Consider the following 21216-nt stretch of genomic DNA (forward strand, 5'->3'; position numbering starts at 1 on the left):
GCGGGTGGGCTGGGGGACACTGGGCAGGCCAAGCACCCAGGTGCCGGGTCCCTGACTCTGTGTCTGGGGTGACCCACCTTTTCTGCAGCCGCTGTGAACCGGCTTCAGAACATCAGGCGCATGGAGCCATTCCAGGGACCCTCAAAATGGGTCCCCACGCTAGGCGAGCTGCAGAAGACCCTCCAGAGGGGCGAGTACCTGCCCCTCCGCCCGCTGCCCATGTTCGAGAGTAACTTTGTTCAGGTCCCCAGCTTCCTGCACCCTGGGGGCGGAGAGGGGCAGGAAGGGATTGAGACACCACCCCCCCCCACCCCCGCCCCGGACTGGGGGGTTCGAACCCAGGCAGGCACTGACTAGGCAGCCGCGGGGGTGGGGAGGCTCAGGTGGTAGGGGGCTTGGGCTGGGGGTGCCAGAAGAGCATTGGAGAAAGGAGTGGTCCCAGCCCCTCTCCCTGGCCCCCCAGGTGACCAATCGAGGGGCCCCTGTGTACGTGCACCACAGAACCAACCGTGTGACCATGGGTGTGGCTGCCTCCCAGCCTGGCCTGGTGTTGCCAGACATCCTGCTGATCGCTCAGCCCCCGGAGGCCAGGGAGTGCTCCAGCCTCGTCCTCACCAGGTGCCTCCATTCCGCGCCCCCCCACCCCGCTCCCCAGGCCTGCCCTATCCCCCCTCGACCACATATGTCCCTCTCCCACCTCTCCCCCTCGTCCCCCACCCCCCCTGCCCTGCCCCATCCTCTGCTCCACCACGTCTGTCTCCTGCCTCCCGCAGGATGCTCCCGCTGGACCTGACCCGCCTCTACGTGCATGACCTGTCCTCCTGGCGCCTGAAACTGCGCCTGGTCACGGGCCGCTGCTACCACCTGGAGCTGGATGCGCCCCGCAACGAGGCCGGCTTCCTGTTTGACCGCTGGATCCGGCTCATCAATCTGCTCCAGGAGCCCGCCACTACCTGGCTCCCCAGGACCCCGCATGGGCCCGCCAGGGACCCGGCCAGCGTCAAACCTCCTGCCTCCACCTGGCGCCTCCAGGTGGGCAGTGCCCCCCCACAGACCCTGGGAGCAGCTGTGGTTTTGGATTTCAGAGCCGGGACCAACAGCTGAAATCCAGAATCCCAAGATTTAGGCTGGGGGTCAGGACTCCTGGGTCTGAGGGAGGAGGGGCTGGGGGCCTGGACTCCTGGGTCTGAGGGAGGAGGCCCGCATTCCAGGATCTGAGGGAGGAGATGGCTGGTGGCCTAGACTCCAGGGTTTGCAGGAGCAGAGGGCAGGACCCCTGGGTCCTGGCGTGGGGACGGGTTGGGGTCCTGGAGTCCTGAGCTGGGTAGGTAATGGGGACGTGGAAACCAGGAGGAGGAACCCGTCCTGACCGACCCCCTCCCCGTCCACAGGACCGGCCCCAGTCCGGACGTTCGGGTGAGCAGCCTCCGTGTCCTCAGACCCTTCCCTACTTGTCAGCCTCTCCTGCCCCAGGCGTGGCCACACCTACCAGCCCTTGAGCTCTCCCCCCTCCCCTGCCCGAGCCTCACGTCCTCCCTGTCAGGGACCCTGACTGGAGGTCCTCCCCTCCTCTGCAGTCATGACTGTGGAGCCCAACTTTCCTTACAAGATACTGACACTTCAGAAACAGAGGAAGGCCAGGGTGAGCAGGTTGGGCAGGCCGGGCTGGGGAGGGGCCGGGCTGGGGGCCCCACGCCTCCTGACTGCCCGCCGTCCCTCCTCCCACCGCCAGACCCTCAAGCGCAAATTCAAGTCTCAGGCCGTGGGCGACTCTGTGCCTCTCATCTGGTCACAGCAGGAGCACGCTGAGCCTAGAAGGAAATCTGCAGAAAAGAAGTAGGCTTGGTTGGGGTCTTGCTGCCCGTGGGAGGCCGAAGGGCGAGGACCCCGGTGTGGAGGCCACCAGAGTCACCCCACATTGCCCCCTACAGGTCCCAACGAAACCCCCACCCTGACACATCTCAGACCCACATCCAGGTTACCGGTGAGCACACCTCGCCCTCCCCGTGTGGACCCCCAACGTTCTGGCCCTTCCCCCGAGAGCTCACTCTGCCTTCTTCCCGCCCAGAGAAGCCCAGCATCACCATCCGTACCGTCTTCAGCATCGTCTCCAACACCATCAACCACACACAGTCCTCTTCCAAGGCAGCTATGTCCCGGGGACCCACTCCTGGTCTGAGGGAGGAGGGGCTGGGGGCCTGGGCTCCTGGGTCTGAGGGAGGAGGGGCTGGGGGCCTGGGCCCCTGGGTCTGAGGGAGGAGGGGCTGGGGGCCTGGGCCCCTGGGTCTGAGGGAGGAGGGGCTGGGGGCCTGGGCCCCTGGGTCTGAGGGAGGAGGGGATGGGGGTCAGGACTCCCGGGTCTGAGGGAGGAGGGCCCTGTGTCCTGGGCTCTGGGAGCCTCCCCTGGCCGTGACCATTCTTCCCCTCTTCTCTCTCCACCTACAGTGTTTCTCTTCTGACTCAGACACGGCCACAGTCCTGGGCGGTTTAATTGAGACCCCCATCCGCTGTGCCTCCGCAGACACCCCTAATATTTCCTTGCTGGAATCCTATGATCCCTTCAACACGTACCTGTGGCAGCAGGACATTGAAAACCTGATGGACCCCGATACCAGCACCTTGTCCTCGTCCTCCTTCTCCCCAGCCACCTACCCTCCCTGCTTCTCCCTCCCAGCCGCTTACTCCTCCTCCCACAGGCGCAAGGAAAAGGCCCAGGCTCTGGGATCCGGGCAGAGGCAGCGGCCTCCACCCTCTCAGAAGACCGCAGCTGCCCGCGTCGCCGCTTGGAAGGTTCCATTCCTCCGTGACCAGTCCAAGAGGGTCTCAGCAATGCATGATCCATCCCAGAAGATGTCGACTGCACCCGGCCCACCCCGGGGGGCCCCAGTGGTACCCGCTGTTACCCAGAAGACCCCAACAGTACATGGCCCCCCTTGGAAGGCCCCACCTGTATCCGTTACTTCCCGGAAGGCCGCAGCCAGTCCTGGCCCGGCCCGGAAGGCCCCACCTGTATCGCCTACTTCCCGGAAGGCTGTATCTTCCTCTGTCCCAGGAAGGAAATCCGTGTTCCTACCTGCCCCATCCCAGAAAGCTCTGACCTCACCTACTCAACAGCAGATGACACTGGACACTGCCACTTTGGGCACGTTGCCCACAGGAGGTCCTAGACGGCGTGTGCTCGAGAGAAGCCAGAGTGAGGGGACGCCAGGACCAATGATGTTTGTGGGCACCCAGGAGATGGACCTGATAGAGACAAGGACCCAGAAAACATCCCAGGACCTGCCTTTTACCACCACCAAGAAGGAGTCGGAGGAGGTCGTGCTCACTAAAGCCCTGAAGATCACCCTGGATGGCTTGAAGGGCAGGGGCAAGTTGGAGGACAAGGTCCACAGAAAGAAGGAGGAGATATCCCTGGACAAGCCTGGCTTAACCTCCCAGACGGTGGGGCAACAGCAGAAGTGGCTCAAGACCCAGGAGGTGGTCATCCAGGGACCCCCAGAGGAGCAAAGCAGGCCGTTCTCGGTGGAGGGGCTCACCCTTGCCAAGCTGATGATCATGGCCAACTCCAAGGAACCGCCCCTGAGGCCCGCAACAGTCAATCCGTCCTCCTGGCTCTCGAACCCCCCGATGCCTGACATGTCAACAGTCAGCCCCAGTGAGGTGCCCTTGCTGCAGGGGACACCAGAGGTGGTTGGAGAGCAGTCCCTGTTTGGCACCTGGGTGAAGGAGAGAATGCATCCGTGGGCTGAAGGGAGCATGTATCGCTGGGTAGAGGCACAGCCCCAGGTTCCAAAAGAGGCTTCCGAAGTGCCTGGCCTCCCCAGGCATGAGGCCAGCAGCCTGATGATGGACAATGTCTCCCCAGAGCCCATCAGTCTGCCTGCATCAAAGTGGGAGGAGGTACCCCCGTGGCCCATCTCACTGACCCCCATCTCAGAGATGAAGGCCAGTGTGTTCCAGCAGCCAAAGAGAGCATCTCTTGAGCCTGAGGGGCAGTCAGACCAGCTGGAGGGGAGGTCAGACCAGCTCAAGAAGACTCCAGACCAGCTGGAGGGGATGCCAGACCAGCTCAAGAGGACTCCAGACCAGCTTGAGGGGATATCGGACCAGCTCCAGAGGATGCCAGACCAGTTTGAGGGGATGCCAGACCAGCTTGAGAGGATAGACCAGCTCAAGAGGATGTCAGACCAGCTCCAGGGGATGTCAGACCAGAGTCCCCTGGCCATAACAAAGTTGTCCTCTGATGTTATCTTACCAACGCTCGTAGAAAATGAGAATATGATGGGCATGGCCCCCGAGGTGGAGGACATAGAGGAACCGGGTGCTTACAGTCCTTCAGCCAGGTATTTGGGGTGACAGCTGACAGGTTCTGTCAACTCCATTAGCTGCAAGATAAAAAGAGGATCATTCCCTTTTTTCACTTTTATTCACGGACTCAGTGTATAGAGAGTGTTGACTTGTGCTAGGCATTGTTCTAAGCACTAGAGATATGGCATTGAGCAATTTGGGGAGGATATGCTCCTGTCATCTTGTGTGTAGAGCCCAGGGATGCTGTTCAATGTCCTACAATGCACAGGATGGCCCACCACAGCAGAGAATGATGCAGAGAAAATATCAGTAGTGCTGAAGTTAGGAGTCCTGACAATTAAAAGCTAAGTTAATTATATTGCACGCTATAAGGTGATAGCTCCATGGGAAAAGAGCAGGGGGGTGGAGGGAATTGGGATGAAGATAGGCAGCATCCTGTATTGGACTTGTTGGTCCAGGAGGGCTTCAGTGAGTTGATGTTATTTGTGTAAAGGCCCGAAGGAGGGGAAGAAGGAAGCCATGCACACATCTGGTGAAAGTATGTTCCCTGCAGAAGAAACAGCCACCGCAAAGGCCCTGAGGCATGAGTGTGTGTGTGATACGTTGGACCAAGAGTGAGTTCCAAGGGACCCCAAGAGTAGGAAATGAAGTCAGAAAAAGTCATGCAAGTGGTGGGAATCACGTGGGACCTTGCAGGCCATTTTAAGGCCTTTGGCTTTGATGCTGAGTGAGCTGGGGGATTTGGGGCAGAATGGCTGGGACTGGTGTATATTTGAAAAGGCTCTCTCTGGCCAAAGCATAGAGAAGGTAAGGGGGGCAAGGATGGGATCTGGGAGAATAGGGAGGAGGCAGTTGCAACGACGCAGGCATGAGACAAGAAGGGAGGTGTTGGAAGTGTGAGAAAGAGGCAGGATGGTTGACCCGACAGATTGGCTCATGGATTGGACACGGCCATGTGGTGTCAAGGGCAAACATACGGTCTGGGGTCTGAGACACTGGGGAGGCGGAGAGGCTGTGAATGCAGCAGGTGGCAGGGAGGGGATCAGGATCGCCTAAGATCCCTGGTGAGGAAGTGGGGCAGGTAGCTGGATATATGAATTGGGAGTGACGGGAAATCATCGGCACATGGATAGTTACCACAAGCCAAGAGACTGGAGGAGGTCACCAGCCAGTGAGCGTCAACAAAGAGGGTGCAAAGTGTTTAGAAAAGGGGAAACCAGGGGCGCCTGGGTGGCTCAGTCAGTTAAGCGTCTGACTTTGGCGCAGGTCGTGATCTCATGGTTCGTGAGTTCGAGCCCCGCGTCGGGCTCTGTGCTGATGGCTCAGAGCCTGGGGCCTGCTTCGGATTCTGTGTCTCCCTCTCTCTCTATCCCTCCCCGACTAGAGCTCTGTTTCTCCCTGTCTGTCAAAAATAAATAAATGTAATTTAAAAAAAAAAAAAAAAGAAAAGGGGAAACCATAGTGAGAGTTGGCAGAATGGTGACAGCCTGGGTGTCAGGGGCAGCTGCGTGTAATGCTGCAGTTAGGTAAAGGAATACGGGACTGAGGCAGGAGCCCTGGGCTTACCAGCAAGGATTTTATTATTTGTTGCATGGTGGGAACAAAGACCCGAATGGGGCAGGCCGACGGGAGCACAGAAAGCAGGGGATCACTTGCCGCAACCCTTGAAAACATGATGCTCAGTGAAAGGAACCAGATGCAGAAGGCCTCATCGTGTGTGATTCCATTTGTGGGAAACTTGCAGACCAGGCAAATAAATCCAAGCGGAATGGTGGTTGCTAGGAGCTGAGAGGAATGGGAGGAATGGGGAGGGATGACTTATTGGGAACAGGGGTCTCCTTTTGGGGTGATGAAATGTTCTGGAGCTAAGTGGAGGTGGTGGTTGCACAGCACTGTGGATGTAATTAGTGTCGTCGAACTGTGCACTTTCAAACGGTTGCAACGGTAAATTTTATGTGATGTGTATTTACCCGCTATATACCCACCCATCCACGTACACGTACTTTCCTATGAACGTGCGTATACAAAGAGGGGACGCAGAGAGGAGGGGTCCAGCAGCTTTTTTCCAAGTAGTTTGCTGGAAGGGGAGGAGGGACATGGCAAGAAGTAGCTGGTGTAGGAAGTGAGCACGAGAGTGCTGAAGAGGAGAGAGAGATTAACATTTGCGTGTTGGTGTGAAGGATCCACAGGCGGGCTCCCCCGCAACTAGGCAGGAGGGAGAGAAACTCGGGAGGGACAGCTGGGACAGGAAGACACTGGTGGGGACCCTTATTCCAGCTCACGCTTCATTTTAGCAGGGATTTACTGAGCCCTCACTATGCTCTTCCTGTGACCTCCAAGACCCCCTCTGGCTTTCTCTCTCTCCGCAGCATACAGAGTTCCCAGAGCCTTCAATAGCGGGATTCGGGGGGAGTCAATCTCAATCGCCAAAGTGTCCAAAGGAGCCCAGCGTGACCAGGTAGCCAGAGACCCTGCGGACCCGCCTTAGTCCTGGTACTGAAGTCCGGGGGCTCGGACACCACCCTTACTCTTTCCTCCTCTTCCCCACAGGCCCCCAGGGTGCTGTGCACCTGTACCGTAAGAAGCAGGGTGCTGAAAAGCCCGGGGGGGGGGGGGGACGCTCCCTCTAGGGTAGAGACCAGAGCTATCTATACGTTTATATACTGGGGGGCGGGGGGCGGGGGAGAGCCCGCGGAGCGGCCCAGCTTCGCAGAGATTAAAAGCCTGAGTCTGAGACTCGGCAAAAATCGTGACTGGGTGCCAGTGTGTGCGCGCGGGGTGGCGTCGGGCTGGAGGTGGGAGGCGGCGGGGGTGGGGGAGGTGGTCCACGCAGACCCTGCCTGGCGGCCCAGAGCGTCCCCTGCAGCGCAGCGGCTCCCATTGGCTGGGGTTCCAGGGGCCCCAGCCAATCCTGCCAGGAGTCGTGGTTTTCCTGGGCTGGGACCCCCGACACTCAGAAGCGAGGGGCACCGCCGGATGGAGCCACAAGCACAGCTGACCCAGTGACACGTTGACATCAGTCTGGTGAGGGCAGGGCGGGTGGGATCAGGGACTGGGCTTTGGGGCGGGGGCCAGGAACTGGGTGCGGGTCTGAGCGAGAGGCGCCTTCAGGCCCCACGGAGCCCCCTGCCCCTGCAGTAGCTGCCGCCTCCCTGGATGTTGGATATTGAGTTCCAGAAGTCCCCCAAGGGGAAATGGACAACACCACCCTTCGACCCGCGCTTCCCCAACCAGAACCAGACCCGCAACTGCTACCAGAACTTCCTGGGTGAGACCTTGCGGGCCAGGTTAGGGGGAGGGAGACAGAAGAGGCGGGAAGGGGTCCGCCCCACCTGAAGACAGGGAGAGGGTCCCGGAACGGCCTTGGTGGCGGTGACTGTTGGGGTGGGAGGGGAGGGGGGGGGGGGGAAAACCATGGTCGGAAGGGGCGGGGCCTCGCCGGGGAGTGGGCGGGGCCTATCTGGAGGGGCCTGGGCCGAGGGTGCGATGGGCGGGGCCTGGCCAGGAGAGGGTGGAACCTGCTCTGGAGGGGCGGGTACCAAATCCTGCAGGGGCGGGGCGAGGGAGGAATAGGCGGGGCCTATCCAGCGTGGGCGGGGCTTTGTCTGGAGGGGAGGAGACCCTGTCCTGGAGGGTGGGATTGAGTCTTGGAGGGGAGGGGCGAGAGGGAGATAGGCGGGGCCTATCCGGTGGGGGGCGGGACCGAGTCTTGGAGGGCCGAGGGAAGGGAGGGATAGGAGGGGCCTACCCAGCAGGGGCGGGGCCTGTCCGGGACGGGGCATGACCTGGTCTAGGGGCCAGGACTGGGCCTGGAGGGGGCGGGGCCTGACCTGGAGGGGCGGGACCGAGTCCTGGAGGGGCTGGGCATGGCCTGGAGGGGGTGGGCCGACCGTGGAGAGGCGGGGTCTGACTGGGAGTGGGCGGGCCTGCTCTGGAGGCCTGGGGACCAAGCCCTGGAGGGGCGGGGCCCGGTCTGCTGGGACTGGGACCGAGGCAACCCCGCGGCCCGCTCCGCCCCACCCCTCAGACTACCACCGCTGCGTCAAGAGAATGAACCGCCGTGGGAAAAGCACGCAGCCCTGCGAGTATTACTTCCGCGTGTTCCACTCGCTGTGCCCCAAGAGCTGGGTGAGCAGGGGGCCGAGGGGGCGTCGGCAGCCGGCCGGGCGAGGGTGGAGGGTCCCGCGGAGCTGAACAAGCGCCCGCCGCCTCCCCTCCCGCCCGCCTCTCCCCAGGTGCAGCGCTGGACCGAGCAGATCCAGGGAGGGACCTTCGCAGGCAAAATCTGACGGCCTGAGTGCGGACGCCCCGAAGGATCAGCGCGCTGACACCCTCCACCCCCCACCGTCCTCGAGTCTCCCCGAGACTCTCTAAGCCACACATAAAGCTATGTTGCTGCTGACGTTTCTTGTTATCTGGCGTGGGGGCTGGAGAAGACCTTTGTCTGTGGCCTGCAGCTAACACTACTGGTTCTGATGGAGGAGGGGGCAGGGGAGGATTCTGCTCCGTCGGGCTGCCATGGAGGGAGGGTAGGCAGGTGTCCAGGGCGGCAGCAACCAAGCCCCGTCCGCCCCTGCCCCACTGCCTCCAGCAGCAGCCGCCACCAGCCCGGGGTCCTCTCTGGGTCTCTGGATGACCACGCGCGCCCACCAGAGTGCCCCTGACTGTCCATCCCCACACTTAGTTGCCCTCCGTCTCCTCCCTCAGGAGCCTCTTCCTCTCTGGCCTGAACGCCTCCCCCACCTCCTTTGGGACTTCCATTCCCAAGTTCTGGGGGGGGGGGGAGTCTACTGTGCACACCCTCCCCCCCGCCAGAGCAGCCTCTTCCTTGTTTCCCCAAAGAACAGGGGCGGCTGCCCCCCCCCCCCAGACTTCTCCATTTCCCCAGGATACTCCAAGCTCCTGTCTGAATAGTTTGCTCCTGCCACATCCGGGCACCGGGCCTGCCCAGGCTCAGAGGCGGCAACGCCAAAATCCATCCTCATTCCAAATGCCCCCGAAAGGTCACCTCTCCAACCACCTGCCCCCCCCCCCCTCCCGGAGGCTGAGGCGTGACCCTTAACAGAGCGCAGAGCCCTGGGCTTCTAGCCCGGACCGAGTCCTGGGCACAGGGAGGACTGGATTCCACTGTGTCTCCCTGAAGCTGTAGGACTCCCGCGACAGCCTGGAGCCAGGCTCTCTCAAGTCATGTCAAGAGGCCAGTTTAATCCGGGGCTCGAAGGTCGCTGTTACTGATCAGAACAACTTGTCGGTGACCCTGAACAAGCTTCTTGACCTGCGTGCACCTCAACTTCCCCAGGAAACAGAGATGGTACAGTTCCGTTACCAGGACAGGTGGGATGATGGGAGGGGCTGAGCGGACTCTGGAGGACTGGCTCCACCCAGCCTCCTGGATGACTGTCCCCAGGCACACCCTCCACGCTGGCCTCATCAAGCCACCCAGGGCGCACCCCAGCCGTCTCATCTCCTGGGATGGCTTCTCCCAGATACCCTGCCCTCCCCCCTCCAATCACAGCCTGAGAGGCAGGGGGGCAGGTGAGTGTGCAGGGCGTGCAGGGAGCGCTGCCCCTGTGGCAGGGAAGCCGACGGTGACACACAGGCAAGGCACCTCTCCGAGTCACCAAATAGGGCTGCCGGCTGTCTGACACTCGGTGAGGTCACCTAGGTAGCATCTGAGCACAGAGCCTGCCACCTGTACAGCCCCAGCCAGCCTCTGGACCTCAGCAGGCCACCCCTGCCTGGAGGGCACTTTCTCTCCCTTGCCCGGCAGCCACTCTCAACTCTCCATTTTCTGTCCCCACCATCAGCCCTCCACCACTTTTTTTAAAGTTTATTTTGGTGGGGGCGGGGAGGGAGAGGGAGAGGGAGAGAGGGAGGGAGGGAGGGGGAGAGAGAGAGAGAGAGAGAGTGAGAGAGAGAGAGAGAGAGAACAAGCAGGGGAGGGGCAGAGAGAATCCCAAGCAGGCTCCACGCTGTCAGTGCAGAGCCCGATGCGGGGCTCAAACTCATGAATGGTGACATCATGACCTGAGCTGAAATCAAGTCAGATGCTCAACCAACTGGGCCACCAAGGCACCCCATCCCTCAACCACTTCTGGAGCATTGTTTATACTCCAGGCCACCAACCCTAAGGATGCCGGAGCTGGAGGCGGGGTCCGGCCTCGTGCACTATGGCTGTCTGGGTCAACAGCACAGCACACCCCCAGGCCTTGAACTCTGAACAGCGCCTCCACTGCTCCCTGAAGCCCCAGTGCCAGCAGCAGGGACCTGCGGCAGCTTCCCAGGTCAGAGGAGGTCCCGTTCCCGCCCCTCTCCCCAGCTCGCATCCCTGCTCTCCTCACCACCTCCTTCCCCCTCCCCCTTTCTTCCCCCAGCGCCATCCCCTCCGTCTCAGGCCACCTCTTGCCCTCTTCCCCTGCCTCTGAGCCCCTTGGCCGGCCGGTTCCTTCCTCCCCATCCGTGGACAGGCTCAGGCTTCCAGGCACTTCCCCATCAGAAACGCTCAGCTGCCCTTCACCCTTTGCTCCGGGAACCCAAACTCTCAAGGAACCCGCTCTCCCTCTCCTCCCCATGGAAGCCACCACAACCCAGCTCACTGTCCCTTGGTCCCCAGTGGGCACGGCTCCAGCCTCCTGTCTCTGGAGCCAGCCTCCTTCTCATCCTGAAGATCCTGCAGCCTGATGAACTCTGAAACGCCTCAAGTCCCAGTTGCACAGATTACCAGCCACGTGGCCCCCAATTCCCCAAGCCGTCTGCACCGTGGTCTTTTCATCCAAAGTCTGCTGATAACCACACCTACACTTCGTGGGGCTGCTGGCGAGAACCATGCTGTGAACCACAGGCTAGTTGTTGGGCCCAGGTCTCTCCGGGTGTGTGTGTGGGGTCTCTGCCTGTGTAAGCAATCCGAGGAAGCGTGTTGGTTCATACTGGTGGCTGACACATCGCACGGTGGGAGTGACTAATCGCACTCCAGGATGGCCAACCCATCACAGGGTCCCGGGGCTCCTGGAGACAACCGGCCAAAGCCGTGTGCATGTAAAAGGGTCAGGAAAGGAGTGGGTCCAGGATTGGGGTGCCCAGCCTGGATGGCACTCTCGGCTCTGCTTCCGGCCCAGCCACCAGAGGCGAAGGAGAAGGCAGAGCATGGACCTTGAGCACGTCAGCTGTGATTATTTCCTGCTTCTTTCAGTTCCTTCTTCCCTTCATCTCCCGGCCAACTTCCCTACGCCCTCGTTCAGGCTGCGCGATGGGGTTCGAGCCCCTGCCTTGACCTGCCAACTCTCATTCTTCCCTCCCCGGGGCCTGTGCTGTCCTGTCGTGGTAGGAGCCATCGACTCAGCGGGGTGGGGGTGGGGGGGGGGGGAGTTCGGGGCAGAACCTGGCAGCAAGGTGGTCACTGTCCTCCGCAGGCTGTTTGTGAAGGGGGTGGGGTGGTCTTGGGAGCGCAGCCGTGAAGACGGACGCCAGGCCACACAAGCCGCGCGACTCCCTCCTCATCACCCTGCCGCCCCAGCCCAGCGCTTCTCCGTGGGGGTGGCGCTGGCCCCCAGGGGGACGTCTGGCAGCCTCTGGAGACATTTCTGTCACAACCGAGGGGGTTGCTACTGGCATCGGGTGGGCAGAGGCTGGCGGGGCAACGCCTCATCCTACAACCCAGAATGAGCAGGCTCCGCGTGGGCCTCCGACCACTTGGGTTCCAGATACTCTGAGGAAGCGGACCAAGGCTCCAAGCCCTCTCCCGAGAAGAGTGCACATGCGCACGTGCAGTTACTACACTTTACAACAGGATCTCTGGAAGTGCTCGTAACCCCCCGCCCCGTGGTTGTCTGTCCATCCATCCCGGAGGAGATTCCGGCTCTGCTGTGCTGCTGGTCTAGACGCCACAGTGGGGCACCTGCACTGGAGTCTGCCCTCCGCGCCCTCCTCGCCTTCCTCCTTTCAAACCAACGGGCTCAGTGGGAGTCAGACAGACAGGCGCTCTGTGAAAGAGAGGGATTCGAGGTAAACACGTCCCGCTCTGCCCTGCCCACCCCCCACCCCCGGCGGCCTCTCCCTGCCCCTCTCGCCCTCCCTTCAGCCCCTGGCCGCTTCTGCCCCTCGTGTGAGGCCTCAGCTCTAGAACAGCGCCAGCCCTCGGAAGCAGGACGCGCTCACCGGTGGGTAGCTGTCCCCACGTCTCAGGCACAGTGGCAGGGAGGAGGTGACCACGAAGGCGATGTGGTGTTCCCTAAGGCCCCAGATCTGGAGCATCATCGCCCTGGTCCCACAGAGCCGGGCCTACCGAGAAGACACGGACGAGGCTATGGGGGCAGCTGGGCCCCACCTGACCGTGGCCAAGTCACCCTACTTGCAGGACCTGTTACCTCATCTGAAGGAGAGGGGAGTCCGCGCACTCTTCACCAGCACCCTTCCAGCGGGGATGGGGTTCTCGCCTCTGTCTTCCGCCATCCTCGGGGCCATCCTATCGACCCTTCGCCCCTCCAAAGCTCCACAAACATCCCCTCGACACATAAACCAAAATGAAAAGCTACAAAGGACGCTGCTTATAACAAGGTTTTAATAAAATAAAAAGTTCAAGTGCTTTCAATCCCCCAACATACCCCGTTCTGGTGTGGGGGAGGGGAGGGACCCCCACACCCCAGTAGCACCAGGGACAGCACCATGAGAAAGATGAGGTCGCGTCCGGCCTCCCTGAGACCCACGGGGTGGTGAGGACGTGTCCCAGACATCCCCCCACCTTGCCCCCCCACCTCAGACAGTCGCAGAGCTGAGCCCAAACCCACTCCCCTCCGCAGGGCAGTCTCTAGGGGGGGGCCGCCCCCAGGTCAGTTCCACTGCCTCCTGAGGCCTGGGCTTCCGGGGAGACACCAAGGGGCGGCCCCCACCCCTTATGGCTTTGCTCCCTGGGCAGGAGGGGGGTAGGGAAGGGAACGGCTCCTGTAGTCCTGAGGTTGGAGTTGGGGATGGGGGTGGGGCAGCAGCGGCCAGGGCACCCAATGGGGCGGGGGCGGCTCAGGGGTCAGCAGTCACAAAGGGTCAGGGGTCAGATCCCTGGGTGTCTCCAAACCGACCCAGCCCCCAGCCCGGTAAGAACTGTGCTGGGGTCCAGGGCCAGCTCCCTCCCAGAGGTCCAAGAGCTCCTTCTAGAGGTCAGTGAGTCCCGGAGAACATGGGGCCGCGGGGGAGGGGGGACTAGGCAGGATCCCTTCCTCTCCTGGCCCGGGGCCTCCCCTCTGGCCCATCATGGCCCGTCACCGTTGACATCCAGGTCAATGGAGCCATGGCTGACCACCAGCCGCAGGCGCTTGGGTGGGGAGAAGGGGGCAAAGGCGAGGGCCTGCTTGGGGATGGGGGTGGGGCCTGGGGTCCCGGCAGGGGCAGGGGTGGGGGCAGCAGGTGGGGGCCGGGCCACCCGGCTCAGGTCCACGCGCACCACGTAAGGCAGCCCATAGCGCCGGGCCCAGTGCCAGTCCTGCTGAGGGGCCCAGTGGGCGCGGGGGGCCGGGCCCAGGGCCACCAGGGCCTCCGCCTGCAGGCAGCATCGGGGGCCACAGCCTCCCCACTGGTGCAAGGAGACTCGGGCAGCACGGAGAAGGGGGGGAGCTGGGGCCCTCCGGGGCTGGGGGCGTCGGCGTCTCCGGGGGCGCACCCGGGGCTGGGGCTGAGGCAGCCACTGGAGCCAGAGGGGCGAGGCGTCAGGGCGGGCGCCGCAGGGCAGGGGGCGTAGGGGCTGGCAGGCAGCTGTGGAGGGGGGAGGGGAGAGAAAGGGGTGGATGTGAGCAGGGTGACTGGCACGGGGCGGGGGGGGGGGGGGATATGGGGTGAGGGGAGGGAGGGCGATGGAGGGACACGGTGGTTGGTGGTCGGGATGGACACAGACTGGCAGGGCAGGGTCCCCACCCCGAGCTTACCACAGAACGGGTCCCGGAGCAGTGGGGACAGGTGGGCACAGGCCCTGGGGCCCAGCCGGCCACCACCCTCCAGGCCCTGCTGCAGCCTCCGCTTGGTCTCCCGGAGCTCGTACTTGTCCAGCAGCCGCGGGGGCGCAGGTTCCCTGGGCCGCAGTCGGAAGGCCCCTTCGCCTCTCCTGTGAGCAGGCGGAAGGAGAGGACAGAAGCGGGTCCTGAGGAGGCTCTTCAGGGGCACTGCAGTGTGCTCCTGCGGGGCCTCCCCACCTCCCTCTGTGTCCTGCCACCTCACCCCTCCTGGTCCCTTCCCACCTCACCCCTCCTGGGTCCCTCCCCCCTCCCCCTTGGTGGGGGCCCTCCCACCTCACCTCTCTCGGGTGCCCTCCCCACCTCACCCCTCCTGGGTCCCTCCCCACCTCACCCCTCACCTCTCACAGGTATAGCATTCACAGTGCTCATTCTTTTCACCAAAGAAGCCTTCGCCATAGAAGCAGGTTACCTCGTCCCCCGGCTCAATGTCCCGGAGTACCTTCACACAGGCTGCGTTCCCATCTGCGGGCACAAACTGGGGGCTGGGCTGCTCAGTGACAGGTCCTGGGGCTGCCTGGCTCCACCCCACCCAGGACGAATGTGATCCCAGGACGGGCAGGGGCCAGGAGCCAGGAGCCCCCAGGAGCTTCCAGGGCCTGCCCTCTGAACACGCTCCCCAACTTCCTGCCCGCATGCTGGCCTCCGCCCTCCCCGCAGGATGATGATCTAACCTGACCCTGGCAGTGTTGGCAGACAGCACCGCCTGCTCCCTCCTGCACCCTTCCTCCACCCCTCCCACAGGCCTCCACCCACTCCCCACTCCCTGGCAGCCTGCACCTTGGCAGCGAGGTCCCAGCTCTGCCGGTCTCGCTGTCTCCCCCCACCCCAGGTGCCTGTCTGCCCTGCGGCCCCAGCCCGGGATCACTGCCCCCTGAGGCCACTCTTGCCTGTGCCTGTTCCTGCCTCGTGCTCCCCCTCTGGGAGGAGTGGACTCCCATCTCTCCCCCCACTCTAGCCTGACACACACCTGGGGGTGGCTCCGGCCACCTGCCCACTTCATCCCAGGCCAACTGGCCGGAGCCTCCATGCACAGGGCCTCACGTCCTTGCCCTCTGTATCCCCCCGACTCCATCTGGAGCCAACCTCTCACTCACTGACACACCGGGTCACACGCCAGCCTCTGGCCCCTCCCTGTCCTGACAAGCCTCCAGCTCTTGAGCTGCCAGGGCCATCTAAAAACCAAACCCCATTATTCACCCAGTGGGAGCACCCGTGGGGCAGACCTGAGCTCCTTTGTGGCACGCGAGGCCAGAGTCACCATGGCGACCATGCCTCCTGGCCCTCCACTAAGATGTGCCTGTCTGGGATGGCCTAGCACGCCTCAGTTTCTCCTCAACACCTTGGAAAGTCCTATTCCTCCTCAAGCGCCTGGCTCTGAACATCTGTGCGGCCTCCTGGTTCTGCACCGCTAGGTAAAAGACCGGTGCCTGGTGCCCGGGCCCTGAGGTGGCTGGCACCCACCTCACCACAGAGCCTCTGTCATGAAGCCTTGCCCCGTTTTCTGTCCTACCCAGCACATTTTCCACCGTCAAATCCATGTAATGGGTCTACAGAGTCACAGAACACAAGAACCACAGGACCCTCGCCACCATCCCCGGAGACACATTCTCACCGTCTGCCACCCGAGAAGAGTAACTCAGGCTGGGGGCTGGGGGAGCCAGGACTCAAACCCAGTTCTAACTCCAGAGCCCTGGTCGCACCTTGGGGCTCCGACAGACAGCGCAATGAGGCCCACACCCAGCAGGATGCACACCCAAGGCCTTACGAGACTCCTCTGCTTTCGGGCAGTCTGTGCTCCACCACAGAGAACACGCAGTGGCTCTCCCTGCAAAGCTGCTTCTCCATCCCGCTCCCTCTGCCTGGAAGTCCTGCCTCCCAGAGTCTCATCCTCTGGGGCTCGCTCTGGCCTTACCCCAGGCTTCTAGGGCTCAGCTCCCCTGTGTCCTGCTATGACAGGTGCACAGCTGTGGGCGGTGGGCTCCAGGCGCGGGGGCACCTTCTGTCTCCCTGTCCACCACACTCCCCCCTCCAAGTGAACTCAGGTTAGAGAGGGAAGAAGGCTGCCAGCAGGTGGCAACCTGAGATCCAGGGAGACTCGCCAGGGCCCCTTCCTCCCTGATCCCTGATTCCTGATCCCCGCAGATGCACACAAGGTTCCGGCCAGGGGCAGGAGGCAGCTGTACCAGGTGGGGAGACTCCGGGCAGTTTCTGGCTAGTCACTGACCCAAATGCCCCTCCCCGGGGCCCCCTTATTTCCCCCCAAGCCCACTCCTCAGTGGGGGTTCCCCAAGTCTCACCTTGCAGTTGGGTTTGCAGTCTGGAACATTGAGGGGAGGGCGGGGGAGAGAAGAAGAGACTCAAGTGAGCAGGGAGGTGAGTGGGCACCACCAGCCCTGGCCCCGCCCTGTCCCGGGCCGGCCCTGGCCCCGGCCGCGGCCCCACCGTGGTTTATGAAGGCGGCGGGGCCCAGCCACAGCTGTGCGCTGCGCTTGCGGGTGGAGTACATGATGCTGAAGTCGTTCTCGCCGGCCCTCAGCAGCCCCTCGTCAGCCTCCCGCAGCTCCGCGATGCAGCCCACCAGCAGTTCCAGCTTCTCGTTCTTCTTCCTGCAGAAAGGCCAGGCCAGGCCAGGCCGCTGTCTGAGCAGCGCCTCCCCAAGCCCCAGCTGGGCCACCAGGGGGCCTCCTGCCTGTGCCACCGTGGTCCGCCTCCCAGATTTCTCAAGTCCACCCTCCCCCCGCACCGCCTCCACACCTGCCTGGAGGGTCTCCTGGCTCCGGGTCCTTGGAATGGGATGGCCCCGTCCCACGTGGACCCAGGCGTCACTCAGGCTCTCCTCTCGTGACCAACTCCCCTTGGGCCCTGCACAGTAGTCCTTCTGCCTGGACTCCCGTGAACTCACCACAAGCTGCCACCCCCCACCCCCACACTTCACCAGACCCTCCAGTGGGTCTGTGCTTAGGCCTGCTTCCCAAGAACACTCAAAGTTCCCTGGTGGCTCCCAAAGCACCAAGCAACTGTGATCAGCACCTGCGGGTTTACTCGGCTACCGCCTGCCTTCTCTCTGCACTGAGATCAGTGGGCAGGGTCCATCTTGCTCACTGGCCTGTCCCTTACCCGGCGGCGCTGGCTACGCAGCAGGGACCCCATCGGCACGAGGGCTGCCACAGTCCTGCGCACAAGGGCAGTGATTTCCTAGCAGCCCCCGGAAGCCTGGGGTCGCATGGGGGTTCTTACCCCCATCGGCTCTGCTGTGGGGGAAGAATGTCTCTGGGACTAGGCCTGGCCTCCTTCGTCTCAGCAGGAAACTGTCTCTTCCCACCCCTGAACAAAGACATCTTCCTGGCCTCAACGCCAGAGGTATCCCCCCTGATCTCCAGGGGTCTCCTCTCCCAGCAGCCTCTGGAGCCCGTAGCTGTGAGTTTGGCCCTCTTACCAAGCTCTGGTAGACACAATCTTGGCTCCATTTGTCTCCATAGAATAGCGTGTACAGGGCAGGATGGTAAAGCCGCTTTCAGGCAGGAAGGCTCGGAGGTAGCGATAGATCTGGGGGAGGTGACGGGGTGGGCGGGGTGAGGAGGTGGGGCAGCCTCGTCCTCAGCCCTCTCTCTCCTGGGTTCTAGTCCTGCTCTGCCACTGACCCGCTGTGTGGCCTTGGGGAACTCACTTCCCCTCTCGGGACCTCAGTTTCTTCATCTGTCAAATGAAGAGGTTGTACTCCATCTCAGAGGGCCCCCCAACTCTCCTAGGATTCTCTGAGCCTCGTCTCAGATGGCCCCAACAGCTAGGAAGTTAGGGAGTCTGGTGAGGGGGTGGGCTTTGCAGAGGGACTGGGGTTCCAGAGGTCTGCCTGCCACAGCGAAGGATCCAGGACAGGCCGAGGTGACAGGGAGGACGTGTGGGCTGAGGGTGGGGGAAGGGAGGGGTGCCCTCACGTGGGTCTTGAGGGCAGCCTCCTGCCGCGGGCCCCGGCTCTGGAAGTAGTGGGCCATCCAGCCTCCCAGCGTCAGGGCCCGGTACGCAGCCTCCAGGTCCCGCTGCTTCAGGAAGGCCTCCAGCGCTGAGCGCAGGTGGTGCTGTCGCCGCAGGGGGGGCACGGGGCTGGGGGAGAGGGCATGCCTGGGTCCCAGGGCCTTGGCCTAATCCATCCGGGCCTTCCCGGGCCCTGCCCCCACCCCCACTTGGGGCTGCAGGGGCCGTGGAGGCAGGGGAGGGGTCCCGGAGCCCTGGGGCCACCCTGTCCCAGGCCGCTCACCTGACGTTCATCTTATGGGTGCGGAAGCCGAGGTAGGGGTCCAGGACAAGGCTGGTGGCAAGGTCGTCATTCTCACACAGCTCTCTGGCTGTCACTCTGTCAGGTCCCATGGTGCCCCGCGGACCATGCTGCCTCTGGCCAAGAGTCGGGGACACAATGCAGGGGCAGGGGCGGCGCCCCGGGAAAGGCCGTTTGTGAGCTGCGCAGGATTTGGCAAGCGTTTCGGTCTCCAGTCTCATCTACAAATCGGGGAGGAAAGCAGTGCTGACTTCACAGGGCTCTGGGTGCAGACAGAATGCAACAAGTACGTGTGACAGTGGAGAAGCCCCCAAAGAAATATCAGTCACTGTCAGTCGGTATCACGCTCTGGAGCAGACACAAATCCCCCAGCCACACACGACCACCCTCTGTGCACACCCACACACTCACGCGCAGATCTCCTCATGCCCCCATACACCACACACACACACACACACACACACACACGCACACACGCACATGCACGCATGTCCCTACTGGCCCGGGGAAGGCTGATTAATTGGCAGTCAGGGATAACCCTAAAGGCTTAGCCCTGAGGAGGCGGGAGTCAGGGGGAACCCATCCCCACCTCCAGCCCTCACCAAGGAAAAATCCAAGACTTCCCACCCCACTGGGACAGACAGTTCCTCCACCCACCCTCACTCTTCCTGGCTTCAGCCTCCACCTCCCTCCCACCCCCCACCCCCATCCCCACTCCCCCAGCAGCCTTTGGGAATCATCAGGAAGCTCTCGGTGAAGCCCCAGGCAGCCTGGAGGGGGGTGAGGGGAGGGAGAGCGGAGGAAGGATCCCAGCACCTGCTCCCTCTCCAAGGATTCCGGGGGAGGGGGGGCTCCAAGGACAAAGCAGGGAAGGGGGGAGAGGAAAGGAATGACACGGAGAGGCAGAACAGGTCCATAAAAAGGGGAGAAAGAAGGGAATCAGCAAAAGGAAAGAAAACAAGACCCCTAACCCGGCCTACGGATGGCCTGCTGGGCATCCGCACCACAGTGTGTCAGGGAGAGTCCATGGGGGACCGCAAGGAAGGGGGAGCTGAAGGGAGATCAGCAGCTAGAGCTGCGGGAAAGGGGGTCTAGAAAAGACAGGAAGGCTGGGGATACATAAAGAGGGGGCGCTGCGAGAGGGCGCTGGGACAGGGCGGAAGCTGCAGGGAGGTATGTGGGTAAAGACAAAACGCAGATTGCACGGAGGGGAGCTGGGGCAAAGAAGGGCCGGGGGTGCCTGCTGGAGACACGGGGCGGCGGGAAGGCCTGGGGATCCAGGGATGACCCCAGGAAAGCCAGGGTGGAGACCTAGAGTCGAGGGCAGGTCCCGAGAAGGTGAAGGGGGGCCGCAGGGTCCAGAACGGGGCTTGGAGAAGCAGAGAAGGGGCAGGTAGGCATTCAGGGAGCAGCGAGCCTGGGTCCAGGGAGGGACCTGGGTAGGCAGTGAGGGGTCCAGAAGCAGGGGCTGAGGTCCGCGGTGGTGGTCCTGGGACAGGGGCCTGGGCACGCAGTGAGATCCAGGGAGGGGAGTGCAGAGCCCGCGGGCTACCCCAGGGGTCCGGTTAGGCCCGGGAGTGCAGGGAGGGGCCTGGGTGAGCAAGCACAGGGAAGGGGCTGGGCGCCGAGAGCAGCCGGGGGCCCGCCAAAGGGCCAGGAGACGTGGGCGCCTGGACATGAGGAGGGGCCGGGCAGGGCGGGGGACGGTCGGGGCTGGGGGCGACCGGGAGCCAAGGCGGCGCGGGGTGGGGGCCGAGAGGGGGCTCAGAGGTCGGGCCCCGCGCCACCCCTCACCCGCTTCTCCTCCTCCTCCTCCTCCTGAGGCACCCGCGCCGCCGCCGCCACCACCTCCCACTGCCTGCTCCGGCTCTCGTCAGACACGGTCGCCGCGCCTCCCGTCTGCCCCGCTGGGTCCGCCCCGCCACGGCCAGGGGGAGCTCCCATTGGCCGAAGCCACCGCCACTCCTGAGGGGCTGTGGCGCTCGCGCCGCTCCCATTGGCGGAGCCCAACTCGGCCCCTCCCCGCCTGCCCCCACCCTCGGCGCCCCCACGAAACCCTGCTCCGCCCGCGCCGCTGCCAAGCGCCGCCAACTGCAGCTAATGGCTCCCGTAGCTGTCCTTCCGCCGCTGCCATGGAGACCGGCCCCGCCCACGGCCCGGAGTCGGCGTCCCCATTGGCCGAAAGCGTCGTGGCTCCCGGCAAAACTCGGGTTTAGGTCAGGTTATTCAGGTCCAAGTGGGGAGGGGGCGGGCTCTGCCCGTGCATAGCCCGCGTGTGACTGGCTGGCCTTGGAATAACTCGTCCTTCAATAGGCGAAGGCGCCCGCCCATCACGGTAGAGTCGAGCCTGGCCTATTCTTTCTCCCGCGAACCCTTCGGGAACAGCGGGAAGAAAGCTGGGGCGGGCGCGCGGGTTCTTCCGTCGACCCCGCCCGGCCTGCGGTTGCCGAGGCAACAAAACTTTATTGACAGCCCGGCCGGGCTACAAAGGGCGCCTCTCTGTCCCTCCCTGCGGGACAACCTTCCTGGCCCCGAATACCCCGTCTAGTTCCGTGAGCACCCACGACGGCTCTGTGGGGGTGAACGGGTCGGAAAGGAGGAGCCTGACAAGTAGGGGCTTTGGAGAAGTCTCCCATG

At 63.1% G+C, this 21216-nt stretch overlaps 3 protein-coding genes and 1 long non-coding RNA gene across 7 annotated transcripts; 3 read left to right on the forward strand and 1 right to left on the reverse strand.

Annotated features, from left to right (window-relative positions):
* Window positions 1-72: 72 nt before the first annotated feature.
* GARIN5B (golgi associated RAB2 interactor family member 5B) lies at window positions 73-6977 on the forward strand (the record flags this gene model as incomplete). Its single annotated transcript, XM_058708838.1, has 11 exons — window positions 73-243; window positions 464-618; window positions 774-1032; window positions 1392-1416; window positions 1578-1642; window positions 1733-1836; window positions 1932-1984; window positions 2069-2145; window positions 2446-4343; window positions 6678-6766; window positions 6859-6977. Coding segments are annotated over 10 exons (2835 nt in total), but the record flags the coding sequence as incomplete, so codon positions are not given.
* A 174-nt stretch (window positions 6978-7151) lies between these two features.
* LOC131500299 (cytochrome c oxidase subunit 6B2) lies at window positions 7152-8710 on the forward strand. Of its 2 annotated transcripts, none has more exons than XM_058709310.1 (4): window positions 7152-7332; window positions 7420-7576; window positions 8336-8436; window positions 8544-8710. In XM_058709310.1, exons 2-4 carry the CDS (start codon window positions 7465-7467, stop codon window positions 8595-8597), a joined length of 267 nt encoding a protein of 88 aa, XP_058565293.1. In that variant the 5' UTR covers window positions 7152-7332; window positions 7420-7464; the 3' UTR covers window positions 8598-8710. The 2 variants fall into 2 exon arrangements, with proteins under 2 accessions (XP_058565293.1, XP_058565292.1); XM_058709309.1 differs by having other exon boundaries at window positions 7160-7332; window positions 7447-7576.
* A 623-nt stretch (window positions 8711-9333) lies between these two features.
* On the forward strand, window positions 9334-12895 carry LOC131500300 (uncharacterized). Of its 2 annotated transcripts, none has more exons than XR_009256227.1 (3): window positions 9334-9619; window positions 10426-10592; window positions 10683-12895. It is a non-coding gene; the product is annotated as an uncharacterized LOC131500300 (long non-coding RNA). The 2 variants fall into 2 exon arrangements; XR_009256228.1 differs by having other exon boundaries at window positions 10922-12895.
* On the reverse strand, window positions 12848-20507 carry KMT5C (lysine methyltransferase 5C). 2 transcript variants are annotated; one of them, XM_058709298.1, is made up of 9 exons: window positions 20374-20507; window positions 18562-18800; window positions 18242-18407; window positions 17743-17852; window positions 16749-16912; window positions 16604-16623; window positions 14645-14781; window positions 14220-14395; window positions 12848-14049 (listed from the first exon to the last, which is right to left on the reverse strand). In XM_058709298.1, the coding sequence occupies exons 2-9, from the start codon at window positions 18798-18800 to the stop codon at window positions 13550-13552; spliced, it is 1512 nt and encodes a 503-aa protein (XP_058565281.1). In that variant the 5' UTR covers window positions 20374-20507; the 3' UTR covers window positions 12848-13549. The 2 variants fall into 2 exon arrangements, with proteins under 2 accessions (XP_058565281.1, XP_058565282.1); XM_058709299.1 differs by lacking the exon at window positions 20374-20507 and adding an exon at window positions 19891-20288.
* Window positions 20508-21216: the final 709 nt, after the last annotated feature.

This window comes from Neofelis nebulosa, chromosome 17 (assembly GCF_028018385.1).
Source record: "Neofelis nebulosa isolate mNeoNeb1 chromosome 17, mNeoNeb1.pri, whole genome shotgun sequence".
NCBI lineage: Eukaryota > Metazoa > Chordata > Mammalia > Carnivora > Felidae > Neofelis > Neofelis nebulosa.